A 25,095-nucleotide genomic window follows, 5' to 3' on the forward strand; every position below is an offset into this window, starting at 1 on the left:
ATTTTTAAAATATAACTCTATATACCTGTTTTGTGTTAAATACTTCACTAACTAAATTTAAAATTCCTTTGACCACATATGACTATATGAAGCACGTACACGGTATTTTCATTTATTTTTTATCTAAAATCAATGAATAACCTCGCTAAACGGTACAACGATAAATATTAATGAAAATAAGTAAGCGAAACCCACACGAGTTACCAAAGTAAACACATGTAGTCGAACAAATAATACGATGGAGTGCGATTAAAATTCATCGTCATTCGTTCACCATGACAAAAAAATCTGACGGAATAATATTATGTCATCCGTCGATTGTTATTTCACTTTCATACCACCAAACGATATCGTAGAAGTCGACGCATTTTGTATTTTTGTGTGTTTTTGTTCTATATTGTCGATGAAAAAAATATCGATTTTCACGATATGAAATACAAATTTCAAAAAAAAAAAAAAAAACATCGAATTCGTGTGGGTATACCATCACACATTGGTACATCAAGAAGATACGAAAAAGCAGACAAATATAATCATTGCAGTATATAATATGTCGGCAATATAACGCGAAAACTATTTCAAATCCAACAATAAATAACATACCCACATATGACATTAAAAACTCTATTAATAAATAAATTCTCTCATCTTGGAAAAATCGCTGGAATTCAATACCTGTAACAAACTCGAAAATATCTTTTTTTTAAATAATAAAAAATGGAACACTACTATACTACAACTAATTTCAATCGACAAAAAATCACCATCAATATATAACACCCCTCTCCTCACGAACTCATACTTAATCAGTAGAGAGCTTCAACCAGCATGTGACACGTTTCATAAAGCAGTAAGCACTATGACTATTAAACTCATCATGAAGTAGTGTATACAATCCACCTTAACACTCACGGAACATACATGCACTCAGCATAGCAAAAGCATTTAATGAAAATAAATTTACGAAAAAAATCAAATTTAAAAAAAAAAAAAAAATTGTATATATTATAATTTATAAAACCTTCTAAAATGCAATATTTAGAAACACAATATGTAAATTTCAATGATAGGGCAACAACCTGCTAAGTTAACTTTTACGCATTAATTTAAAAATAATTTTCAGAAAATCGACCGAATTCATTTAAATTCAGAACCCCATACAATTTTGTAGTTAACGAATTAAATGTTTATCTTATACTTACCTAAACACTCAGTTTTTTTACGAGTCGACTGCTGTTGATATTACGCCGAAAAAATTCGGTGTAGGCATTATCGTTGTTTATAATGTCGCGACGACCAATGACTCGTTTCGTTGTCACAACACTCACAACAGTCGGCTGTCGGATACGTATTCTATGGTATAATCGAGTAACACTGCAGTACTGAACAACCATTATAATTTATAATGATAACTTTACTGTTTCAATTGTTATTGAACGAAATATTTGTTCCGAGCTCAGCGGATACCATGCGCCTCCGTCGACGGCTTTCGTAAGAATCACCATCATGTATGAGAATATTTTCAATACGCTTCTGATAATTCGTCCTTTTTAAGTGTCTACTTAAAAAGGGGATGTGAATCCGTCAGCTTCAACTTTGGAGAGGTGTAGCGTACGCGCGCAAAAGACGATATAATAGTTTTCTATTGCTTTCAAATCTGTTTGATATATTCATATTAATTTTAATTATACAACGAACAAGTATACAGTATACGACACATTAGTAATATTTTTTGTTTACATGATAAAAAAAGAAAACTAAACATTATTAAATTACAATAATATTTAGTAGGTACATCTTTAACGACATTAAAAATGTTTATTTATAAAAGTAAAACCTAAGGCAAATAACGTTATAGGTCTAAAACAAAACAAAACAATCTGCAGTAAAATATATTAATTATTAAATTAACTATTACATCGTTTGTATATAGGACCATTAATACACTAATATTTTTTTTTATGTCTTTTTAACAAACATTCGTTATACTCCTGATCCCCGTCAGTATATAAACATCTTCTCAATAGATTATCGTAAAATAATATAAATGCAACACTTCCATAAATAAAATATTGTTAAACAACGAGTAAGCGTATAGAATTAATAACTAAAAAAAATTTGAAGAATTCATTATTTATTATTAAAAATATATAGGAATAACATAACATCGTTAAATAGGAATGATGAGTTTTCTTGAATATTAACGATATGATAAAGTAAATATATTAATACTGCAATTATTATCGTAAGTTAAAAAATAAAATTAAAAATCGTAATAAAAACAATGAAAAATAGCGAGAGATAAGTATGATATTAATAAATTGTAACGTAGGCACAACACTACGAAAAATCAAGACTTCATTAACTAACCCTACGTAACTACCGGCTAGTCTACAAATATAATATTATTATATATTATACATCTATGACGTACTTCGTGTAAGCAACGCAAACAACATCTGAGTGAACAACGACGGCGTTGAGACAATTTCGTAAAAATAGTTTTCGTGAGAACGGGCACGTCTTCTTATCAACCCCCCTCCCCCCTGTAATAATAAACGAGATATCCGATACACTAGTAAAGTATATCGACAGTAATAACTTCCCTTGAATTTATAATGATAATAATAATAATGATGTAAACAAACTAAAAATAAAAAAATAAAATAACAATACACGTGATGATGACACTTTTGATGGAAAACTATTCCGAACTTCTCTGGTTGCGAGTACATAATATTAGATTCATACTATTACTGAGACTCGTCGACGTGCTTCTTGGTAGACACGCGTCTGATGAGCTTTCTGAACGATGAAGTCCACTTGGCGGAGCGGTTGAACGACGTGGTGGATGAAGGGCGATGACCGCCACCACCACAGGTCGGAGTTAACTTGTTCGGGTCGGTCGGTGTGGCCGACGACGAAGAGATTCCCGAATCGGAAGAAAACTGACGGCGGCTTCCGCTTCCGGTGCCCTTGGCTGTTCGGCCGCCGATCTCACCGCAGACGTCGTCGTCGTCGCTGGCCGAAGAAAACGCGTCGTCGATGTACGATACGAACCGGGACAGTGACCCACTGGCCACGGACCGTTCGGGTGTCGACGGTGGCGTGTGTGGGAATGAGCAGGCCGACAGGCGTTCGGCCAGTTTTGCACACTCGTGTTCGAGGTCAGACGTGGACATCCGATCGGAGGAACGGCGAAGCTCGTCGAGCGGGAAACAACCTCCGATGAACCTCGAGGTTTTCTCCCTGTAGGTTTTAACAGGCAACAAAAAAATATTAACATTATGTAATTTAGGGGTTGATTAAAAGAGTGTGTTTTATATGAGGATTGAGAGCGATCTAAGAACAAAAAAAGTTTTTAACGTAAACGCGCAGCCGAATAGTTAAAATTATTTCGAAAAAAAAAATATATATCTTATCATATTTAGTAAATAGTATCAATGTTTGGACTTACCCGTGTCTACTAGATGTGTACTCTCCGAAAGTGGCTCTTGTGTATGAACAAACGGAACACTTCTTGCGCCTGCACGTGGCCAAGTGCTTCATACCTTTCTGCAGCTGACTGTTTAGAGTGGCTGACTGTTTGGCCATCAATTTCAATTCGTTTACTTCGCGTTCCAGACCAGATACACGCTTGGCCTTTTGACTCGCCTGTTTGCTGTTGGTGTGGTACAAATCGGCTTTCCTCCCGAGATCCTCCAATACTTCTTTAAGTCTCGAGTTCTGAAAACAAAAACCAACAAAATATATTAATACAATTTCAAACGTAAAAAATATAGGTACACACCTCTTTTTCGAGGTTGTCCTTTTCGGCTGCGATCTCCGAAAACTGTCTGTACGCGTCCAAACGGGCTCTTTCCAAGTTGCGCCTAGTGTTCTCTGACGATTCGGCCTGGAGCCGCAGCTGCCTGTAAGCTTCGTTTTTCTCGCGCTCCAGGCGATCCTTCCACTTGACCATCTTGTCTTTTTCATTGCGCAGTTTCTCGCAGTCCTCTTCCAGCCGGATCACCTTTTCTAGCTGCAGAAATAGTTCTTCTTCTTTTTCGTGCAGTTCCAGGTCCCGGGTCACCAGCTGTTTTTCTAGTTCATGGTGCGTGTCAATCAGACTGTCACGTTCTGCCTGCAAAACAAAGCGAAAAAAAATACCACCAACGTTAAAATATATAGAAAACTATTATGATATTTTCAATATCCGTTTTAACCATACTCCCCATGAATCTACATAATATAATCAGGTCAACAACGGACACGGACTAATGGCGTAACGCTGCCACCATTCACCAAGCAATAGTCACAATACACAACAATAAAATAAAAGCATCGATAGCGGGTTTAAAATCATATTATATACGTCACGTATTCGTGCCTATTGTGCGCGAAACCAGCTTCGTAGATAATCTGATCAAATAATATACGAGACAATTTCAATTGGTTACAGTCTTTTAAAAAAAAAAATTTTATAATAATAATAATTATTAATATCGTAGACTGTAGTTACTATTATTTCGATTTTATATTGTATAGTGGGTGTAACAGAAAGAACTGTTAGAAATAATTAACCTATGTAATTACTTTTATTCTCATAATAATTTATTTTTTAATTTAAAGATCATATTATAATAATTGTCAACTAAATATTTAAAAAAATAAATCAAAAGTAATTTAAAGTTTAAATATAAAAGTAATTACATAGTTCAGCTATTTCTGTTACATCCTGTATACTAAACATTCATTCAGGTAATTCCCAAATTGTATGAGATTGTTCGCCATCCGATGACAGAGTACCGTTACATCGGCTACCAATATCGTCAACATCACGTCGGATCGAATCTCTATATACGTTGAGATTTTTCATACTATACCATTGTGCACACTACTAAACCGAACACAACTTTTGACCTCGCCAATGATGATTTATTATTTTTTTTAATGCAATACTAGGAATTCTGTTTTTCTGCCAAACGATTCTTAAATCGTTTAAACGTCATGCTCGAAATGTTTATGTGATGTGTATGTTTGCTCCAATGACCACAAACGATTTATTCATACCGTTCATAAATGTTTTACGTACTTATATACAATTATGTTATACAACTGCGCTGAAGGCAATATAGTTTATGAGAACCTACGGTATTACCTATATAACATTTCTGCGTTGGTGATATAATTTTAGTAATATGTAGGTTATCAAAATCATAACATTTAATCTACCTATGTATGTAATATATAATAATATATTTAGTACCTATATTAACTATAAATTATTCACCCACGAAAAAATATTATTACATTATACGGTGATTAAGTTTGAATTTGCTTTTTAATTTTTGAACTAAAGACTACTAGAGATATCAGATATATCATTGAACATTTGCCTTTCTCCTGTGTACACAGTATAATAGGAACAGAAATGCAATTTTGAATCTCAATTCGGAAAGTGCATATACTATAATAGGTACTATAGTATAGAAAAGAAGACAACGCACGCAGTACAAACACGTCTTACAAATATAACCGTTTTCAGGAAGTAGTATTATATGACTATAATATTATTGTATATCATTATCTGATGATATAAAGAAGAATGACGAAGACTATAATTATTATTATTGTAAAAAGTTTTCTTTGCTTAGAATACAGAACTCATAAAGAAGTTTGAAATATATAACTGTTCAACTATCTATGTTTATAGAAAACGTACGTACGTTTTCTATACAATTGATTAGTTTTTTTTTTTAAATTTCGAGAGCTATTCTGTTGATTATTTGCTCTAACCACAATTAAACGACGACGAACGCCTATATATTATATGGAATAAAAAAAATCGATGAAATACGGGTTCGTTTTTACCGCAAGCGAGCGCACAACACCGCTACCTCGAGTCAGTTTATAATATTATACACGCTTCACGGGACACCGCGACCTATCGTTCGATATACTTAATATATACTCTTGACTCTTCCCGAACATTATACTCATAGCTAACAAGTGTTATAAGTTATAACCTACAAATCGTAAAACTTGCCATCGTTGTACAATAAAACATATTATTTAAAACGAAATACGAGACAAATAAATGAAGAATATAATGGAGGCCTTCTTTTCGTCTCGTCGTTATCGAATTATTAAAAGCGTTCATTGAGAATAGATCGAACGGAGCCAAACAAACTATATATGTATGTAAGATCTACATTGTAAGTATTTTATATTATCTACCGCATGCGAATAAAAATGGTAAACAAAATCCCTAGTGCAATATCGTACTTAGCACGGAGCGTGTATTAAACTCCAATAAACGATTGTATTCATAATATATGAGTATAGCAATAGTATAGATATTGTATAGGAATAAGTTTTATCGGTATATCGAAATAAAAAGCAAATTGGAAATTTCATTTGCGATAAAATTGATACATTACAATAGGTATTTATATTATTATAAGTACTTATAACTTATATTGAAATTCTCTGTGCAGGTGTTCAGTTCAGAACAGAAATGTATGTTGAACACGAAACACCACGAAAAAAGTATTTTTAGTATATTATATTCTGCAGTACGTTGCCCTTTTATATTATTATACATTCGGTATCTAACACCGACCTTTACGAGTAGTAGTCAACTGGTTTTATTGGAAATATTCAATTTCGATAAGACGGGAAAACATGTAGGTCAGCAAAATGATTTGGTAAATTTGGCGCAGAGTCGCAAGATCACGGAAATAAAAAGTAATTACAAAAATAACGTAAATACGAGATGTTTACGTTAGAATTTTTTTTTAATCGACGTATTTGAGGTACAACGAATATATTATGTTCGAATATAATATAAATAATTCAACTATTGCAACGAATGAATTCAAATTTTACTGCCACAAAATGTCAATCTACACACATGTAGCACAAATAGAGCGTCTGCCAAACGTTCCGTGTGTGCCATATTATATTATACTTGGCTAAATCGTGCATTGGCCAAGACTAGTTTAGAACCGTTTAGAATCGTGAGATGAATCTTTGTTTATTATTTATAATGTAAAATGCGTTTTTAAATCATTTTTTTTTTTAAATTAAAAATAATTATCGGTTTCAAATATAAATTTTGCTTATTCAATTTGCGGTTTTTACACACGTACGACCGAAGGAACTGCGAATTGTTCATTTTAAATTACTTTCGGCACTAACTACAATATTATGGGACAGAAATAAGACGGATGGACGGTCACGAAACGTGTGCGAGTTTTTATCCGACTTCCAGCGATACACACGATGTGACGCCGTAACCGGAGAAGTCGCCGTATTGGGTATCAGCTTCGTGTAATCAGATATAGTAGTTATCGCCACGTGTGTCGTATCGATAAGATTTTTCTCTCGTGTTTCCAATAATGATGTTTATGATGATATTATAAGTCATTATAGTTTGGGCACATCAGTGTATAAACATATTCTTAAATGTAAATTTTTTCCCTTAATAATAAAAGCGCAAATTATACGAAAGGGAAAGCATTCGTTAGCGTGTGTAATTACGATTTTGGAAAATATAATGAGAATTTCCCACACATATCGTATAAAGTATAAAGGCGGTGACTGATGCAGTATCGTAGGCGCACGAGTTTCCGGGTCGCGTAGACGTCTAGACGACTCGAGCGCAAAGTATATCGAACTCTCTAGACGGCCCAGTTCCCTGCATTTTCGTCGTTCATTGTTTTTTTGATCATTCATTTCAACAATAAAAGCGGTCGTTTTTATGTGATATTATCGTTGTTATACGTATACATTATAGGTTAGGTATAAATTTGAAGAGCGTAATGTTATTTATGAAATACAACCTAATAACCTATCTAAATATAACAATATATTATTTACTATGCAACAGTGTATGCAGAGGCCAGAGGTATAATGACTATCTGGGTTCGAAAATAAGTGATCGAGTGCGTCAGAGTAATAACTGATGATTATTATAATCTTTGTATAGAGGTAAGAAATTATGTTATGTAAATATTTTTCAGTTTTTATAATATTTAAAATTTTTCTTTTATCACATATCAAAGTTGTAATTAATTTCTAATAGATATTTATTAATATTTACTTTATCATGTACATTGAATTTGGCACTAATTTCATCGTATGTGTAATATGAGTATATTATCTATATTGTTTTGTATAAGAGCGTCATGTCGTGGTCGTAGATATATAGTCAAATAGGATGTGAAAATCGTCGGGCACTCACGCATGACGCTAAAATATCATTATTATATTATACGTATAGAGACGGCCCAAATGAGACACACAAAAAAACAAAAGTTTTGTTTTTTTTTCTGAATATTTTCAGCATAACATGTATACATAGAAGTAGGTAGGTAGCTACTTTCCGTTTCATGCGCACCTCGTCCATCCATATACATTTAACGTTACATCAACGTGGTATATTATATCGTGATGTCAGCGTAAACGACGACGATTAGATGGTTTTATTATATTTTTTATTATATTGTTTCTTCTTTTTTTTTTTTTTGTTATCATGACTTTCTAATACACACCACACACACACACACACACACACCACACAATTGACACAGCACGCGGGTCGCCATCGCAGCGGCGCTGTGCGTGTCCTTTTCGCGAAAGGACGCGAATTGCAAAATCGCATTATTATTATTATTATTATTACCCGTATATAATAAATATAATATAATATAAGATATATATAGATACCTATAAAATACAAATAATATTCGTGTTTGTGTATACAAATTTGCGGTAACATTGGCGTACCGGGTACAACGTATTCAAATGTACATTATTCTGTGGCCTTGGTAAACACGTTATTGCAATTATGTCCGGTATAGATACAGGTATTATGTATTTATACACACCGCTACTGCGTCACACCGGTGGGCTAGGCAAAAAATATTATTATAACGTGTTTATTGTACAGTGTCGAAAACATTATAATGTTTTACATATTATTTTTTCATGCAGTGCAGCGTATTATTATTTTACGGAGGATATAATATTTGTTTCGTTTTCAATAGGCAACCGAAACTGACATTAATTTATAGACGACGATAGGCAGAATTACTGTTTCGACGTAAAACAAAACATAAAATAGAGTATACTAATATTCAAAGAAAATTTGACAAAAACTCTTAGCGGCTGACTCACCCTAATTTAAGATATTGGGGTCTCATAAATATCATAATATTATTAAACCTGAAGATCAAAAACAAGGTACTTACATCCCTTTTAAAATGTAGGTAATTACTAATTATATAGTTGGAAAATACTAAGGTTATTGTACCCTTTATTAATCAAACATTAGATGATAAGAAAAAGTTATATTTGTAATCACTTTACGTGGTCATTTTGTATCTGATGACAACAATCTGAGACTGTATGCAATAACCTGTATATTTTAACCATGAGTGATTACGTAATATATTAATTTAAATGATCTATAGCTGTCCTGTTTAACATAAATAATTTCAAGCAACAAAAGGTAGATATAAGACAAAAATAAAATAACATACATTTAATTGTAGTATATTTGAATTATTATAACATTTATAACTATCAAGATAATCGAGAAAGTTGTGTCATAGTTGAAAAGATTTATATGTTTTATAGGTTGCGAGTGAAAAATCTCGTCATCATTAGTATTATATATTATACATAATTCACTATAATTGTATAAATATATGATTTGATGAGTTCATCACAGTTTGATATACAATACTATGTCGCATAACAGACAAAATCCGTGTACAATATACGTAACGCTCGGATCGCCTGGTTGATCGCACTGCACAAATTCAAACAAATGTACAAGTACGACGGTTGATCAAGAAATGTGTTTTAAAACTTTTTTTCTCGAAAGTTTTCTGATTGATCGTTATTTCTATAATCTTGGTCAAATCTGCCGCATTACCACCAAGGCGTTCGCATATTTTCTCGATTTGCTATTATTGTATTATAATTATCTACGATATTTGTATGTACATCGATCAACCATTGAACAATCGACGTCTATAGCTGCAATTCTCCAGTTATACATGCAAAGTTAATTGAAGTTATTGAACTTTGCTGCAATAGTAGGAACACTAAGATAAACTTAAATGTAATAAATCATTTTGAATAGAATTTCTACGCATTTTAACACAAAACAAACTACTGCTATTAATGTTTGGAATGTATACTAATATATTATGATGATATGCACTGTTTGAATTTTTTTTTTTTCAAAGGATAGATAGTAAATTTATTCAAAATTAGGTTTTATATTTATTAAATTACGAAGATTTTGGAACAGAATTTTGTCAGCATCGGTAAAACAGAAATCAACGGTTCCTCGGTTTACAAAAAAATGTTTAAGAATCGTGAAGAAAAATACAATCGATGAAAATAATACATTAACTTTTGTAGCAAAGTTCAAACAAACATATAGATATGAATGAGCGGATGACGTACTCCATATTATATTTGTATACGTAGACAATATTTACGTATGTTGTGTGTGCAGTCGAAATACACTATTATTTTTGTATAATATGTAACTTTTATCGTTACGTATGCATTTTTCTAAAATGAGGAGAGTGATTAAAAAATGCCCTTGAGTATAATGTTTAAAAGCAGTAATTTTTATTTTTGGCTTCATTAATTGACAACAACATAATATAACTGATAATACAATAAATAATAATATAATAGAAATCCCTAACAACACTTCCAAGCTAAAAACCATACAATATACCATTATTTGAATACAATAACCTTAAATATTACAGCTATTACAACCTTTATTACAATAGTATAATATAGTACCGTACCGTACTTTGTACTTTAAACAACATGCTTAAATCTTATATTTATCTTATGTTAAAATGTTTTCATTTTGTTTAAACACAGAATCATCTTGCACTTGTCTATTGTTCGTTTAATATTATATACTGATTACCATAAGAGCGTTTGAAAAAAAAAACGGAAGTACTTACACGATTTCCCGTTACGGATGCACACCGAATATTTAAATAATTTAACATAAGTGCATACAAATTATATATATATTTTAAAATATCGCTATAGGATTTATAGGATATCCTTACACGATTTATCATGCAGCAAAAATATTAATATAATGTAGGTACGTCATTACTTATTAAAGTTGACCATGGAGAGTTCGTGCACGATACACCGTGATACAAAATAAATGGTCTAAAATTTGAAATGTTTCCGATGTTATTGTTAATAATTATTATTTATTACTTTATTTGGTATTGGGTTGAATTAAGAACGTATTGATTTCGAATCGAAGCATATGTAATCCATTATATGTTATATTTTACCCACAATTGAAACACTTTTCAAAATTTAGTTATTTTACTGGAATCTGTATAGCAACATAAAAATATAACAAATAGGTTATTTTTTTTAAACTTTTAATATGAATGCAAATTTCACCGGATTCAAATTGAAAATAAAAACATACCAGCAGGTTAAATTACAGGTTATAATATCGAAAACCAAAAATATATGAATACATAAAATTCAATCAAAAAGTTTTAATAGCAGACGAAGTACATGGATTATCGAAAAAAAATTGTTTACACAAAAAACTATAGGTACCCCAAAAGGTACTGAACTTACATTTCACGTGTGAGACGTTTTGTATCAAATAAATGATTTCAAACAATTACTCTTCATTTTCATGCAGCACTTACTTAACAATTTTTGTGAGCTAACTACAAGAACATTTTTCATGTATCTATTTTATAATTAGGGCCCATTAAAAATGTACAAAATATGCATGTATATATGCACTGATTTTCATTCAAATAAGTATGTGAACAATAAAAATATTTTAATTAAATTTATTTATAGTTTAAAAATGTATATAATTCATTAAATAATTAATATTGAACAAAAAAATGTATTAAATGACTAGTTGATATAATTTAATTGTATTTTGTATGATGTATTCAATTGCGTGTTGCATTTTGAATATCCACTCATCCACATAATACAATATTTTAAAGTTACCTGGAGAGTTATAGTACTTCTAAAGATTTGGATACATTTTTAAATAAAAATTAACGTAGATTTTTAGCAAAGTTTTTAATATCACATTTGCAGGTTTTACATAGAACATAACTTTAAGTATTAGTATTAATAAGTTAATACTATTTTTTTCATAAATTTGTATCATATCTTAGAAAAATGCTTGAATATACAAAAATATGCAACATTTAATTTAGAATACCAACACATTAGGTTAAGATTTAAATTTGGACCTACACCAACTACTTTTTATTTAATAAATAAAAATATTCAAATGCATACAATTTCGGGCCCTATTCATTATAAAATTTTAGATAATATATAATATAACATATAATATAATATATAAACATAGACACAAAAGCAAAAACTTAACGATGAATGTTTTTTGTCATATTACCAATATTGATATCAAATAATTATGAAAAATTAATCAATAACTATTAAATTATATAAGGGTAGGTAATAATAATATTAAATCTTATAACCTCTGTAGTTGATGCTTAATCAATATAGAAAAAAATAATAATAATATTTCGACATTATAAATAATGATCGGTTCTCATTTTTACTGTGTGTTATACTAGTCCAATTAAATTTTTCAATGTAGTCTACTAGCCACATTATTATAATCATTATGTATGTAAATTATTTCTTTCAAAATCCTTGACAGTTTGTAGTTATATTAATTCAAAAATAAAACTAAATGACAAATGCAATATTTTGTATTACCTATAAAAATAAACTAATAAGATTAATAATATTAGAGAACACGAAACCATAATAAATCGCTTCAGAATAGGGCACACATTTACAACACACACCACCTCTCATGGCCAGAAACAACCTCTCCTTTATGCGAATTATGTGGAGTGGAATACTCAGTCGAACATATATTTAGTTAATGCCTGAAGTTCGAAGACTCAAGAAACAAATACACCCAACTACATCTATTGGGAGAAACCTTACAACCTGAAATTCAATCAAATATTAACATTATAAATTTCTTAAAGGAAGTTAATTATACAACCTAATTTAAGCATAAATCTTACAGTAAGTTAAATGCAATTTGAATGCCCAATAATAACTAATAAGTAATAAACTAATAAGTTATTACTAATAACTAATGGCCAATATTAGCCGAGTAACTATGAATAATATATAATAATATATATATTAGAGAACATTTGCATAAAGTTTTTAAATAAAATACAATATAATATACATATGTTATAGCTTATATAGGACATAGGTATATAATACGTTAAATTTGAATTTATTCTAACATAAATTAATTAACCAGTTAATCAGTAATAAGTAATTTTTCAGTATAATATACAAAGTTGCCACTAATCAACAATAATATTAAGCATTTTATAAGAAACAAACATAATATTAAATCTTAAAAATCATAATTTTTTTTTTGACGTTTCTATTACACTAATTAAGTTTTAAATCCGATCGACTATCGAACAAACGAAATATTATAGCACTATATCCAGAGACGCCCACAATAAAAATCGATTTATTTATTGAACATGTATACGTCCTTTCGCTGTAAAATAAAAAACTACGCACTAAAAACAGAAACGACCCACCTTAGTTAGTAATAGATAAATGATTACTTTAGTCCGACTTCCCGCACGAGCACGTTGTAGTTTTCCGGAACCATTTGGATAGAGCGTTTAACTTTGTTTCAGACAATAACACTAACTTTATTAATATGGGAATATTATTTTTGTCATTAAGAGGAATAATATAATTTGAATATAACGAAGGATCCACACGGAGTCCGGTATAATATGTTTTATATTGTTTTCTTGTCATATGTGGATTATTGTCTTTGAGAATATTGTGAATATTTGTCTATTTTCATTAAAGTGTATTCAAAATTAAAAAGCAATGACGCCGACCAAATAGTAATAATTAGGGCTGGGATTTTAATGCCCTAAAAACCCCCGAAAAATGTCCTTAAAAAAATGCTTTTATGACCTAAAAACTCTAAATAATGCCCTAAAAAAACCCGAAAATGCCCTTAAAAAATTGCTTTTATGAACTAAAATTTTACCGATTTAAGATTATTTAACAGGAAATGCGGGTAGAGGTTACTCGATAATACTCCGATAATGGCGACAAACCGATAATATAATACGAATTACGAGTACCTACTTATAATCTGTTATATTTATTTAAAAACCATGTTGGTGTAAAAATCTTAAAATAAAATTTCAAATTCATGCACTTGGTTTCCAAAAACTCAAAAAATGCTCCAAAAACTCTAAAATGCCCTAAAAAATTAAGAAAATGACCTAAAAACTAAAAAATGCAAAATAAACTTTCTTATTCTTATTCAAATGTACATAAAACAAATTTGTGACAAGATGAGCATTGCACAGTAAGCTTTGAAAAACAATGCTAAGTGCATCGAAATCCCAGCCCTAGTAATAATATATTATACAGACAGATCAATATTTAATAATTATAAGTTATAACTTTATAAGTTAAGACCTACAAAATATCCGTCAATATTATCGTGATATCTAAAATTAAAAGAATAAATACCTAATTATAGTTTCAATATTCATATTTTGTTAGAACAATATATTTTTAACTTCTAACACTGTAATCCAACATTTATTTTGGTAGTAACAATCTATTTTAATATTTTTGTAATCTACACTTGTGTAGTTGTATACTTTTATACATTATTAAGCCATTTGTTTTGTAAATATCTAAAACAACAATTTTAACCCTTATTTTAACACAATATGACAATAAGGCGGTATCTAAATATAGACATTAAAAAATTGTATTTTTAATTTTAAACAATCTTCGATTTTTGTAGTTGACATAATATTATTATTTATTATAATGTTATTGGTTACTTTATTTTACTATATTTTGTTTGTGAAACATTATTAGAGTGGCCGCATCGTCAAAGAATAATGTTAGAATTATAATAAAATTATCATATAATAGTTCCTCGTAAGTCACTTAAGAGGATGTGATACCCACATGTGTTGTCTTCGGCTAGTCTACCAGAGAAAATTGCATTAAATATATAATTTGAAATAAAATATAATTACGAAATACTAATATAGAATCCCTAATGTCTTCGTAGAACTAGTACAGATATATAATATGTAGAACCAGATTTCATAATTTTAGTTTATAAGATAATAATTTAAATTGGAAATCTATTTATATTTTATTTTGTACGTTACATTCATAACCATACATTATAGTAAACGTAAATATTTTTCTTATGATACATAAATTAATCGGAAATCGCACCGAAACTCGTAGATCCGTCGATGGGCTTCAAGATATAAGCTTAGAATAGAACATAGTTTTAAATATGTTTGAAAGATATAATACTTATCGTAAAATTGAATTCATGTCCCATCGTATTTTTTAGATTATTCACAACGACTGACATTATTTAATATTTTCTTCGAGGAACGCAAAATGGCACAGAAAAAATAGATTTCTACCCTACTTTTATTTGAGCATATTATATGAAACGCAGTCTAACCACCATCAGTACTACTGATCTTTTCTCAATACGATATCTATTTCGCATACGCGATGTCAAAATATGTGGGTCACATAAGAAGCCAATCTCTCACAAAACGATCATGCTAGTACATGGCCTAAAGGCAGTGTACACACCACGACTGTTTAGAAACATAGAAAATGGCCTTAGCGCTGCATTACTGATTATAAAATTATTTATTTTTTCGTTCATTATAGTTCCTCTACGATCGAGCTTGAGACCCACAGTTTCAATCGTCGTTTTTACCTTGGAAACGCATGCATTTAAGACTACTTGTGTGTTATATTATTATTATTTATTCGAAAATAGTTATTTTTAATGATATTGTATAATAACAATGACTTGGGTGAATAGGTCAGCAAAACCATACACATAATAATGTTATAGCTGAGTACGAAATACTGATCTATAGGATTTCCTGATGAATAACGGTAGAGGTAGTACATGAACAACTCTCACTTCGCGTTCGCAGTTACATAATTTGTGGACAACAATTATTACTACTCGCCTTCGTCAATTATTATGTGAGCGTAATGATACATTTTTTTTTAAAATAAACCATGATGCTGTTAACTTTTATCAGTGTTTTTTTGTATTTAGCTGAGAATTAATTAATAACAAACAGTTTAGTTGTTTCAAAAACTAAAAACAGCAGTCATATTTAAGGAAGCAGAAATTAAATTGGTTTTCCTCTACTTCATCAGTAATTAGTATTCGAGCTATCAAAGTTTTTAGGCACTCGTCTTAATATCTAGAATTATTAGTGGAGATGCCTAAGTTTATTGGAAACAACTCGAAGACATCAAATTATAACGTTGTATTAGGCTTTCTCCTGTTTTGGTCTTACGCGTAATTATAGCCAATGACCTAAATATTATATTAGTGTCATCGAAAACCATCACTCTGAAGAGTGTAGAGTTGATTTTTAGGCTTAGTTTAAACGAATATAATCATCATCTTTGGCCTCCTAATGTGGTTTTAAATTATTGTGGGTGTTGTAGCTCAAACCGAACACTGCAGGAATAGTGAAAGTGTTTATAGCCACGAATAAAGAATCAAACAATATGTACGAGTATATTGACCTATTTATTATTATATTCATTTTGTATTATTCTAGGCAATTACCCGAACAATAATCGTAAATGTGAAGAGAAAAACTCACCTTGATCTCATGATATTTTTCTTCTAAGTAGTATGCCAAGCTTCGAGCTTCTTCGTATTTCCGCGATATGTCCAGGTACTTCTCGTAGTGACGTTTGAACAGAACAAATCTGAAATAAAATACAAACCAAATGAAATATCTTTATTATTTATTGTAAAAAATGAACGTTCATTAAAAATAATATTTATAAATAATACATTGCAGACAATGAGGTACATTATATAATTATTGTTGCTGTTTATTTATTTATTTATTTTGTTTGAGCTGTTAATTTATAGTCAACGAAGTCAATGACTAATTACTCTATATTAAATATAATATAATGTAAGTCAATGAAAATTGTGTTATTTTGTTATTGTATAGGGGGGGGGGGAGTTACAACCTACTAACCAACCACTACTTTGTATGTCCATCATCCATTTATAGCTATTTGATTTATCAATATAATATAGACTATCATCTTACTTACTTCAAAATATTATAATTTATAAGTAAGGAAAACACTCCACTATGAAATTGACGACCATGAAATAAAAATAAATAATCAAATGTAAATTATACTTTTTTGTTATTATGATTATGCAGAACTTGAGTTTCAAATAGAATTTGTTCAAGTTTCAACGAATTTTTAACTATTTTCGTATAAACCATAACAAAGCTTTACGTTCAATATTGTGTTCATAAAGTTCACAAATGATTTCTATAATATATTTTTGTTTTATAAACTGTAAATACACTCAAGTGTCAAATTAATTTCTGTAATATAGTACTCACACCCGTTCAAAAATGGTAATTTAAAATATATATTTTAAAGCTACAAAACTACTCTGAAACCGAACAATGTTCATTTGCAAAATTACATAGAACTGCTTTGGAATTTAGCTACCTGAAATCTTATCAAATTAACCTTGTGATTTGATTTCACGTAACATGAATGAACTCGACAGAGCATGTCTTATTGTCTTGTCACAATTTTCATCGTCCAGCGTAAAAATTCGATTTTTAGATTTATTGTACGTGTATCCAACAGTTTTAAATAGAAAAATCATACAAATATGATATCAAGTGCATATTACACATCACTAAATCAATCCATTTGTAAGCATGTACGCTACTAGGAACATTTTTCGTGTTTTACTATTTGTTCTAATATTAGGTACTATTATATAGTTTTATAATGTTATAATGCAGAAAAAACATTTTTTATATGTCGACTACGTAAGTTAACGCAAATAAAAATGAGACTAAATAATTAGGCTAACAATACTATATAATAATTTAACCTTATTTTTTATATTCGATTCTATAATTATCAACAATTTAAATAGTTTGAAGAGTATACTATTACATAATAAATATCAATGCATAAAATAAAATAATAGAATAACAGTTTTAATATTATGTTGTAGTAGTTTTACGCTAATATACAATTTTTTTTTAAATAATTAGGTACTTAACACGTTCATACCAACATTATACGTATACTAACATATATACTTTAATTAAAATTACTCATGAAGGTAATCAAAATAACGAAGTAATTTTCTTTTTTTAATTATTAATAAATACAACACATTATAACATTCGAGATAACAATATATTCCCAGTTGCTAAATATAATAAAGATGGCGTATTAAAATTTAAAATTAAAATTAAATTTAAAATTTTTAAGTCCAACACTTATTTCTTGGTTGTTATAACTAAGTTAGTCTGTGTCATGGAATTCATCAAAATATCACAAAATTAAGCGGTAAATATTTATGAGTTTATGACAATACAACAGCTAAATCAAACTGCCATTAATTGTACCCTTCGCCTAATAATTTATTCAATCAATAGATCAATAGAATGATAATAGAATTAATAGGTGTTTGTAAATTGTTGTATGTATAAGAAGAACTAGTTTTGAATTCATCTAATTCAAATCTTCAGATGAATATTTTTACTTTCAAATTTTTGAACATTAACATTTATTTTATTAATGCAAAAAAAAAAACAACAGTAGCACACCTTACCTCAAAACTAGTAAAGTTAGACACAGTTAGACCCTAAGGTTATAAACGCGTTTGTCATTATCCTCAAGGATAATACTCATGTTAGTCATATTATATAATTATATAATTAATCGTTTGTTATTTATTTTTCACAATAGTTAGGAGTGCTTTGCGAATATTGAAATTCATATTACATATTATTAGAGTTAGGTGTATTGCAATGTCATATCGTACTACCCATCATTTATAAGCATAGGTATAAAATTAAATACTAAACTAAGATTTAAAAGAAACCATTAACATGTAAAATGTCCTCTTCCTTTACTGCTGAATATTATGCTATTCTCGAAGCATTCTCTATTCATTTCAGATTTAGCCTCTAATAGTTATTTAATTGCTTCTGATTCTATGTCCTGCTTATAACCTCTTATATCTAATCCATTTAATTTTAAATTATCCCCTCTTGTTTTTCAAATTAAATCATTTTTATACATTCTCAAGCAGTCCAATCACCATATTCAATTTTTATGGATCCCTAGCCATATCGGCATACACGGGAACGAAATGGCTGATGGGCTCGCCTAAGCTGCCTCCAATACTATCCTTCCTCCTCTTGCGCAGATACTTTGGTCTGATTTTTTTCCCTCTACTAAGTCATCACATCACCAGCCTTTGGTCTAACCATTGGAATAATCTACCAGCCCACTTTGCATCTAAATACAAAACCATTGTCCCCAGTGTATCTAGTAAAAAAACTTGGTTTTATAACCTAGATTTACCAAGGTCTACCATTATCCACTTTAACTGACTTCGTGTGGGCCACTCGCTTCTTTCAGAACATGCTTATAAACTTGGTCTTAACGATTCTCCACTTTGTACTTTACATTCAACGGAAAGCGTCTGTGACATCTCACTTATTATTCGATTGTCCCTCCTTATATACCAAGTGTACGTCCCTGATTAACTATATTAAATCTCTAAGCATTCCACCCGACCACCCACTCACCCTTCAATACTTAATACTAAGACTGAAATGCTCATTAAAAAAATAATTAACTTTCTATTGGAAGCTGGTTTTACTATTTAAGGTGGTTACATTATCTAGTTTTATGTCACCTAATTTATATTACTTTTTCTTGTTATCAATTCTTTCTTGTTTTTATTTAGATTAAGTCTTATTTTTTGTATAATTTTATCTGTATCAACTGTCGAGCTATTATAGTTTATTACTAAAAGCTATTAATAAAAAAAAAAAAACATGTAAAATTTATAAAGCTTAGCAAAATAATTATATAGATTAAATAATAATTATGAATAGAAAAATTTTTGTAAAAGCATGTGTTTATACATTAAGAATAGTATTAAATTATTAAATTAAACACAATTCTTCATATTTTTTTTTTTAAATAAGTAGCTTTTTTGCTATACTCATTTTAAAACTCAATTACAATGCAATATTATATTATTATGTAGATATAACAATCACTCCTAGGTAAAATATGGTATAATAGTTAGCATTCAATACCTTTAAAACAAATGTCTTCAAAAAAATTGTCTTATAGTAAATTATTAATAATGAGTTAATTTTATTACAGAATATTAATGTTTAATTTAACATTTGTATACTAAAAATATTGTTATTGAGTAGGTATACTTGTATACTGTAACTGTTATATTATTAATAACAATCAACTACCTACATACTTAAAAAAAAAAATGTGCAATACATACAAGAAGCAAAAAAAGTTATATTTTTTAAAATATTAAACTGTAGCTTATTATTACCTGTAAAAATCATTTTGAGATATGATGTCACCAATACTATCTTCTGGGTCAATGCGATCAATTACACTGCATCTTTTATTAGCACCCTCTGATGAAAAATCCCCAGTGAGCTTCAATAGCGGTGTTGAATCTGACTCTGGAGCAACGATAGGTGATTCATAGCAAGCAACAGATATTCTATGATCATTAACTTCATCATCATACACCACACAAGCATCTTTTTGAATTTGAAATGCAGCATCACTAATACCGTGCTGCATATCAGGTGGAGTATAAGGAGCACCTTGTAATATTAGATCATCACTACGGCTATGTTTGAGTTCACTGTTCATACGAAAACTACTACGTGGACCTAGTACTGGAGAGAGCATCCCACATCGATACACCTCACGCCGAGGCGAGTTATCAGCTGAATGTACCATTATATCAGCCATGGTATCACGTTTGCAACTCATAAGGAAGGACACTAGAACATAAAATTAAAGTAAGTAATGTAGTAAAATAGAGTTAGGTACAAATACTAAAATAATGTTTAGCTAAGAGTTTATAACCAATTTCTACCAAAGTTTTACCTATGTATGAGTTATGAACAATACATTAAACGTATTTATTAATAATAACAATTGAATTGGTTTAAATCATAAAACTATAATTCTAACCTACCAATTTAAATAAGCAGGTACAATATCAAGTATTATGATACTAATTAATGATTATCAATTAAAATAATTTTATGTCTCAGTTTATAAAATAATAAAAATTACAAATCACACCTATCAACATTATTCTCTAAATTTAGGTCATTCAGATTAATGTGTAAGTCCACAGGGCTGTTGTTATATAATAACCAGTCAATATCAATTATAAAATATGAGAAAGAATACCTTGAATAAGCAATTAATTTTATAATTTTTTTTAAATACCTACAATAATTTATAACCTATATTTAAATTTTAGAATGTCGACTAGAATGTTGAGTATGAACTAAGAGGCATAACATCTTAAATATGGTGGGTAGGTAGATTACCAGAAATCAGTGTTATTAAGGAACACGTTCCTAAAGGAACGAATGAATGAAAAAAAAAACAACAACACAATATGTGAGTGTGATGTCTTAAGTTTGAATGTTATAAAAATTAAAAAGACATAATAGAAAGCTCGATAAAAAGTTAATCATTAATTTGTTTAGTGACAAAAAAAGTAAATTTATTTCGAGTTTATCTTCTTAATTTTTTTGAACATTGTTATTTTGATTTTACTTTTCACTTTACATAAATGATTTACTTCATATATTTAAAAATGTATTTTATAAGTATTAATATATATATATATATATAGCTATTAAGTTTCATGCAATGTTATTTTTATTTCATTTTATTTTCATATTAAAATTTATAACAAAGTACAAACTTTTTTTTTTTTAAATAGCTTGCAAAAAATAAATATTGGTACCTAAGTATTTAATATTCTGAGTAATGTGAATTGATTTTATGGTTTCATAATGATGTTTATTTCCTACATTATAAAATGGGTTAAAAAGTGTATGATAGGTATTGGTATTGTTAAAAGATTAGAAGTTTCATCTAGTTTGTACATTAGAGTGATATTTTTGTTTACTTAATTCAAATGAAAATATTAACTCTGAAATCAATATGGGATTAATTGAATATAAGTATAATAAATGCAGAATAAATAGTAAAAACAAACCATTAGGTAGGCTAGGTATTTATATGCAAAGGGATAATACTGATAATAGGGAAATTTTTCTGGGAGAGGACTAATATTGTATAGGTAACATACACTCTGATACTTAATATTTTAAAATTAAATGTGATTAAAAAACTGGAAGAGCCTATTTGTAATAGGTGCTTCTTAAAGGTAATAATAACTTATAATCATTCTTATTTAATTAATATTATATTATTTTACTATTACTAGAGAGGTACTTACAAATGATAATATTTTACTAGAAAAACATGAATCCTGGAATAAAAATCTCAAACCATAGGAAAAAATCCCCAGATTATATGAAAATGATTTATATAAATATTTTTTACAAATACCTTGGTAAATTATACTTGTTTTTCAAAAAATTAGGATAGGTATATACATGTATATACCTAATACCTACTCTGAAATAAAATATCATGTTTTCTATAATATTTTTACTATAATGGATATAAGAACTTCAAATGGTCAATATTAGATACTAGATCTATTTTAAGTTATCATACCTACTTAATAGAAATAAAAGGATATTTTGATCTAACTAATTTATAATTTTTATTTAAAACAATTATTACTACCCACACCAGAAAAATTATGACTGTAAAAAATATTTTACATAATATCCTAAATAAATACTAAGTACCTAATTGGTTAATTGGGAAAACAATCATTATAATTATCTGTTAAATAGGTATATTGTTTTTTTATATGTTTTGCTTTAAGTAGGTACCTATGCACATAGCAATTTTTAATTTCTGTAGTTTTAAAAGGTAGATGAGCAACTTACTTAGTATACTATGATCCTACATCAAATTTCAGAGTAACATATTATAGCAGATAGGTACCTATATTTCATAATTTAATTACTGATAATAGTACCGTCTACTTATTAGGTAGATGTAGTGTAACATAATATTTAAAAGTTTTATTTCTCAACTAAAAATAATACAACATGGGTGTCTAAATATTAACTCGAGAACTGTGGTCATTAAAAATTTGTTTAGAAATAATTTTAGTAGATTTTGGTCAGTCCACAAATCTGGAAGTCAAACACATACTCGGATTGATCAACCTACATTAAACTATTACAGCATTCTCCTAAGAGTAGGTACCTATGTACCTTTTAAGTTTTATTTTGTTTAAGTGCTAGTGTTTCGACCGTTATTGAGTAGTGCACAATCTATTGAATCATTGAAAGGTGAAAATGTTCAGCAATACGATAGCTCCATGTCTAGCCATTACTAGAGTAGGAGTGCAACAATGAACAACTGTCTGAAGTGAAGACATAATTATGTACTAGGACTGCCTACCAACGTTATCCTCCAGCGGAAAGCTAGCCGTTGGTCAGCTGAATTGTAAATTGTGTAGGTACTTGATGTTGGTCCCACCAACATTTTATTCGCGTAGAATGAAAATCGAATGTCTCATCGTTGTTTTTAATTACCGCCGATCGCGGGTGATATGTTATTAGCAATTGATGACTTCGGTGTGCGACAAACACCAAACAAGAAAAGATAGGTGCATAGTAAATTAAGATGGTTTATCACATGGGGCGTCTCGTCCATCATCCGCGCCTAGGTATCGGATATTAATTTATTAGCCGAGTAATAACTACTCACCATCAAACGTGCGACGACGACTCTGCTTCCGGTCGATGGATGGTCGCGGTTAGCACGATGCGCGCACAACTACACGACGACGGAGTCGCGGATTCGCACGGCGGACGTGTAAAATTAGTGTTATCGGTTGTCACTTCTCAGAGACATCGAACATCGAACGGCATAGACGACAGCGCGACTAGCAAAATCGAAACGCACTGCACGGACACGACGACGCGCACGAGCACTCGACACGGGCCCGAACAGCTGCGGAGATTGTTGTTACCGTGAGCTGCGTGCACCGTGATAATCGATTGTTTCGCGATAATCGCGCGCGTCAAATAATAAATTATTGTGATCCACGACCGTCGCCCTGCACTGGCCACTGACATCCCCTAAAATAACCACCTTAACTCGTTTGTTTTTTTTTTCATATTTTTTCAACGGTTTTAGATTGTATCTTCCCGTTTGTCTTTTTTTTCTTTATTTAGACCACTAGACCAGTGACTTGGTTAGCGACTATCGTGCGATATCGCGACGTCGATTTGACGGCGATGTCTGATAAGAGAAACGGAACTCGCCATGGCGGAGTGGGTCGTTCGATTACGTTCATGGTCGTGCATGCACGTTGTGTTGTCCGTGACATTTTGTCCGGCGACGACAACACGCCGAAAACGTAGCACAGCAAACGACATCCACCGGACGGACGTCGCGTTATACTCGTTCATATTTTATTATTTTAGTATCGCGAAAGATGGCGCCGGTGATACATAAAGCCACGTAAACTTTCAAGTTTCCTAAGCACTGTATCTCGTCATAACTTTAATATTATTAATATTTTTTTGATGTCCGTTGTGACTAAAAGAATAAGTTTATTTTATACAAACCATCCGAAGATGGCCAGCATACTTTTATTATAAACTTGTCAAAAACGATGCCGTACAGACATTCGAAGGAAATTATTATATAGAACATAGCAAATATATAATATATTGAAATATTGAATTCATCTTTTTTTTATAATTTACTATTTACACGTTGTTTTGAATTTTAATATCTAATCTTAAACACTGCTTATTCTGACGGTCCACACATGTAAATAATTTTTTACTCGATTAATAGTGTTTAAAATTTGAATATACACAATATTCTATTCTGCAGAATTAATCAAATTTGATATAAATATATAATATTTTGAACTAATTATAAGTTATATATTAC

At 29.9% G+C, this 25,095-nt stretch overlaps 1 protein-coding gene across 2 annotated transcripts; it reads right to left on the reverse strand.

Moving 5' to 3' along the window:
• Positions 1-1,638: 1,638 nt before the first annotated feature.
• Positions 1,639-24,131, reverse strand: LOC107165788 (uncharacterized). Of its 2 annotated transcripts, none has more exons than XM_015514181.2 (6): positions 23,896-24,131; positions 20,549-21,014; positions 16,770-16,878; positions 3,791-4,123; positions 3,458-3,726; positions 1,639-3,249 (listed from the first exon to the last, which is right to left on the reverse strand). In XM_015514181.2, exons 2-6 carry the CDS (start codon positions 21,001-21,003, stop codon positions 2,754-2,756), a joined length of 1,662 nt encoding a protein of 553 aa, XP_015369667.1. In that variant the 5' UTR covers positions 21,004-21,014; positions 23,896-24,131; the 3' UTR covers positions 1,639-2,753. The 2 variants fall into 2 exon arrangements, with proteins under 2 accessions (XP_015369667.1, XP_015369668.1); XM_015514182.2 differs by lacking the exon at positions 23,896-24,131 and adding an exon at positions 23,587-23,864.
• Positions 24,132-25,095: the final 964 nt, after the last annotated feature.

This window comes from Diuraphis noxia, unplaced genomic scaffold (assembly GCF_037042655.1).
Source record: "Diuraphis noxia isolate RWA-SAM2 unplaced genomic scaffold, SU_Dnox_SAM2 contig0002, whole genome shotgun sequence".
Taxonomy (NCBI): Eukaryota; Metazoa; Arthropoda; class Insecta; order Hemiptera; family Aphididae; genus Diuraphis; species Diuraphis noxia.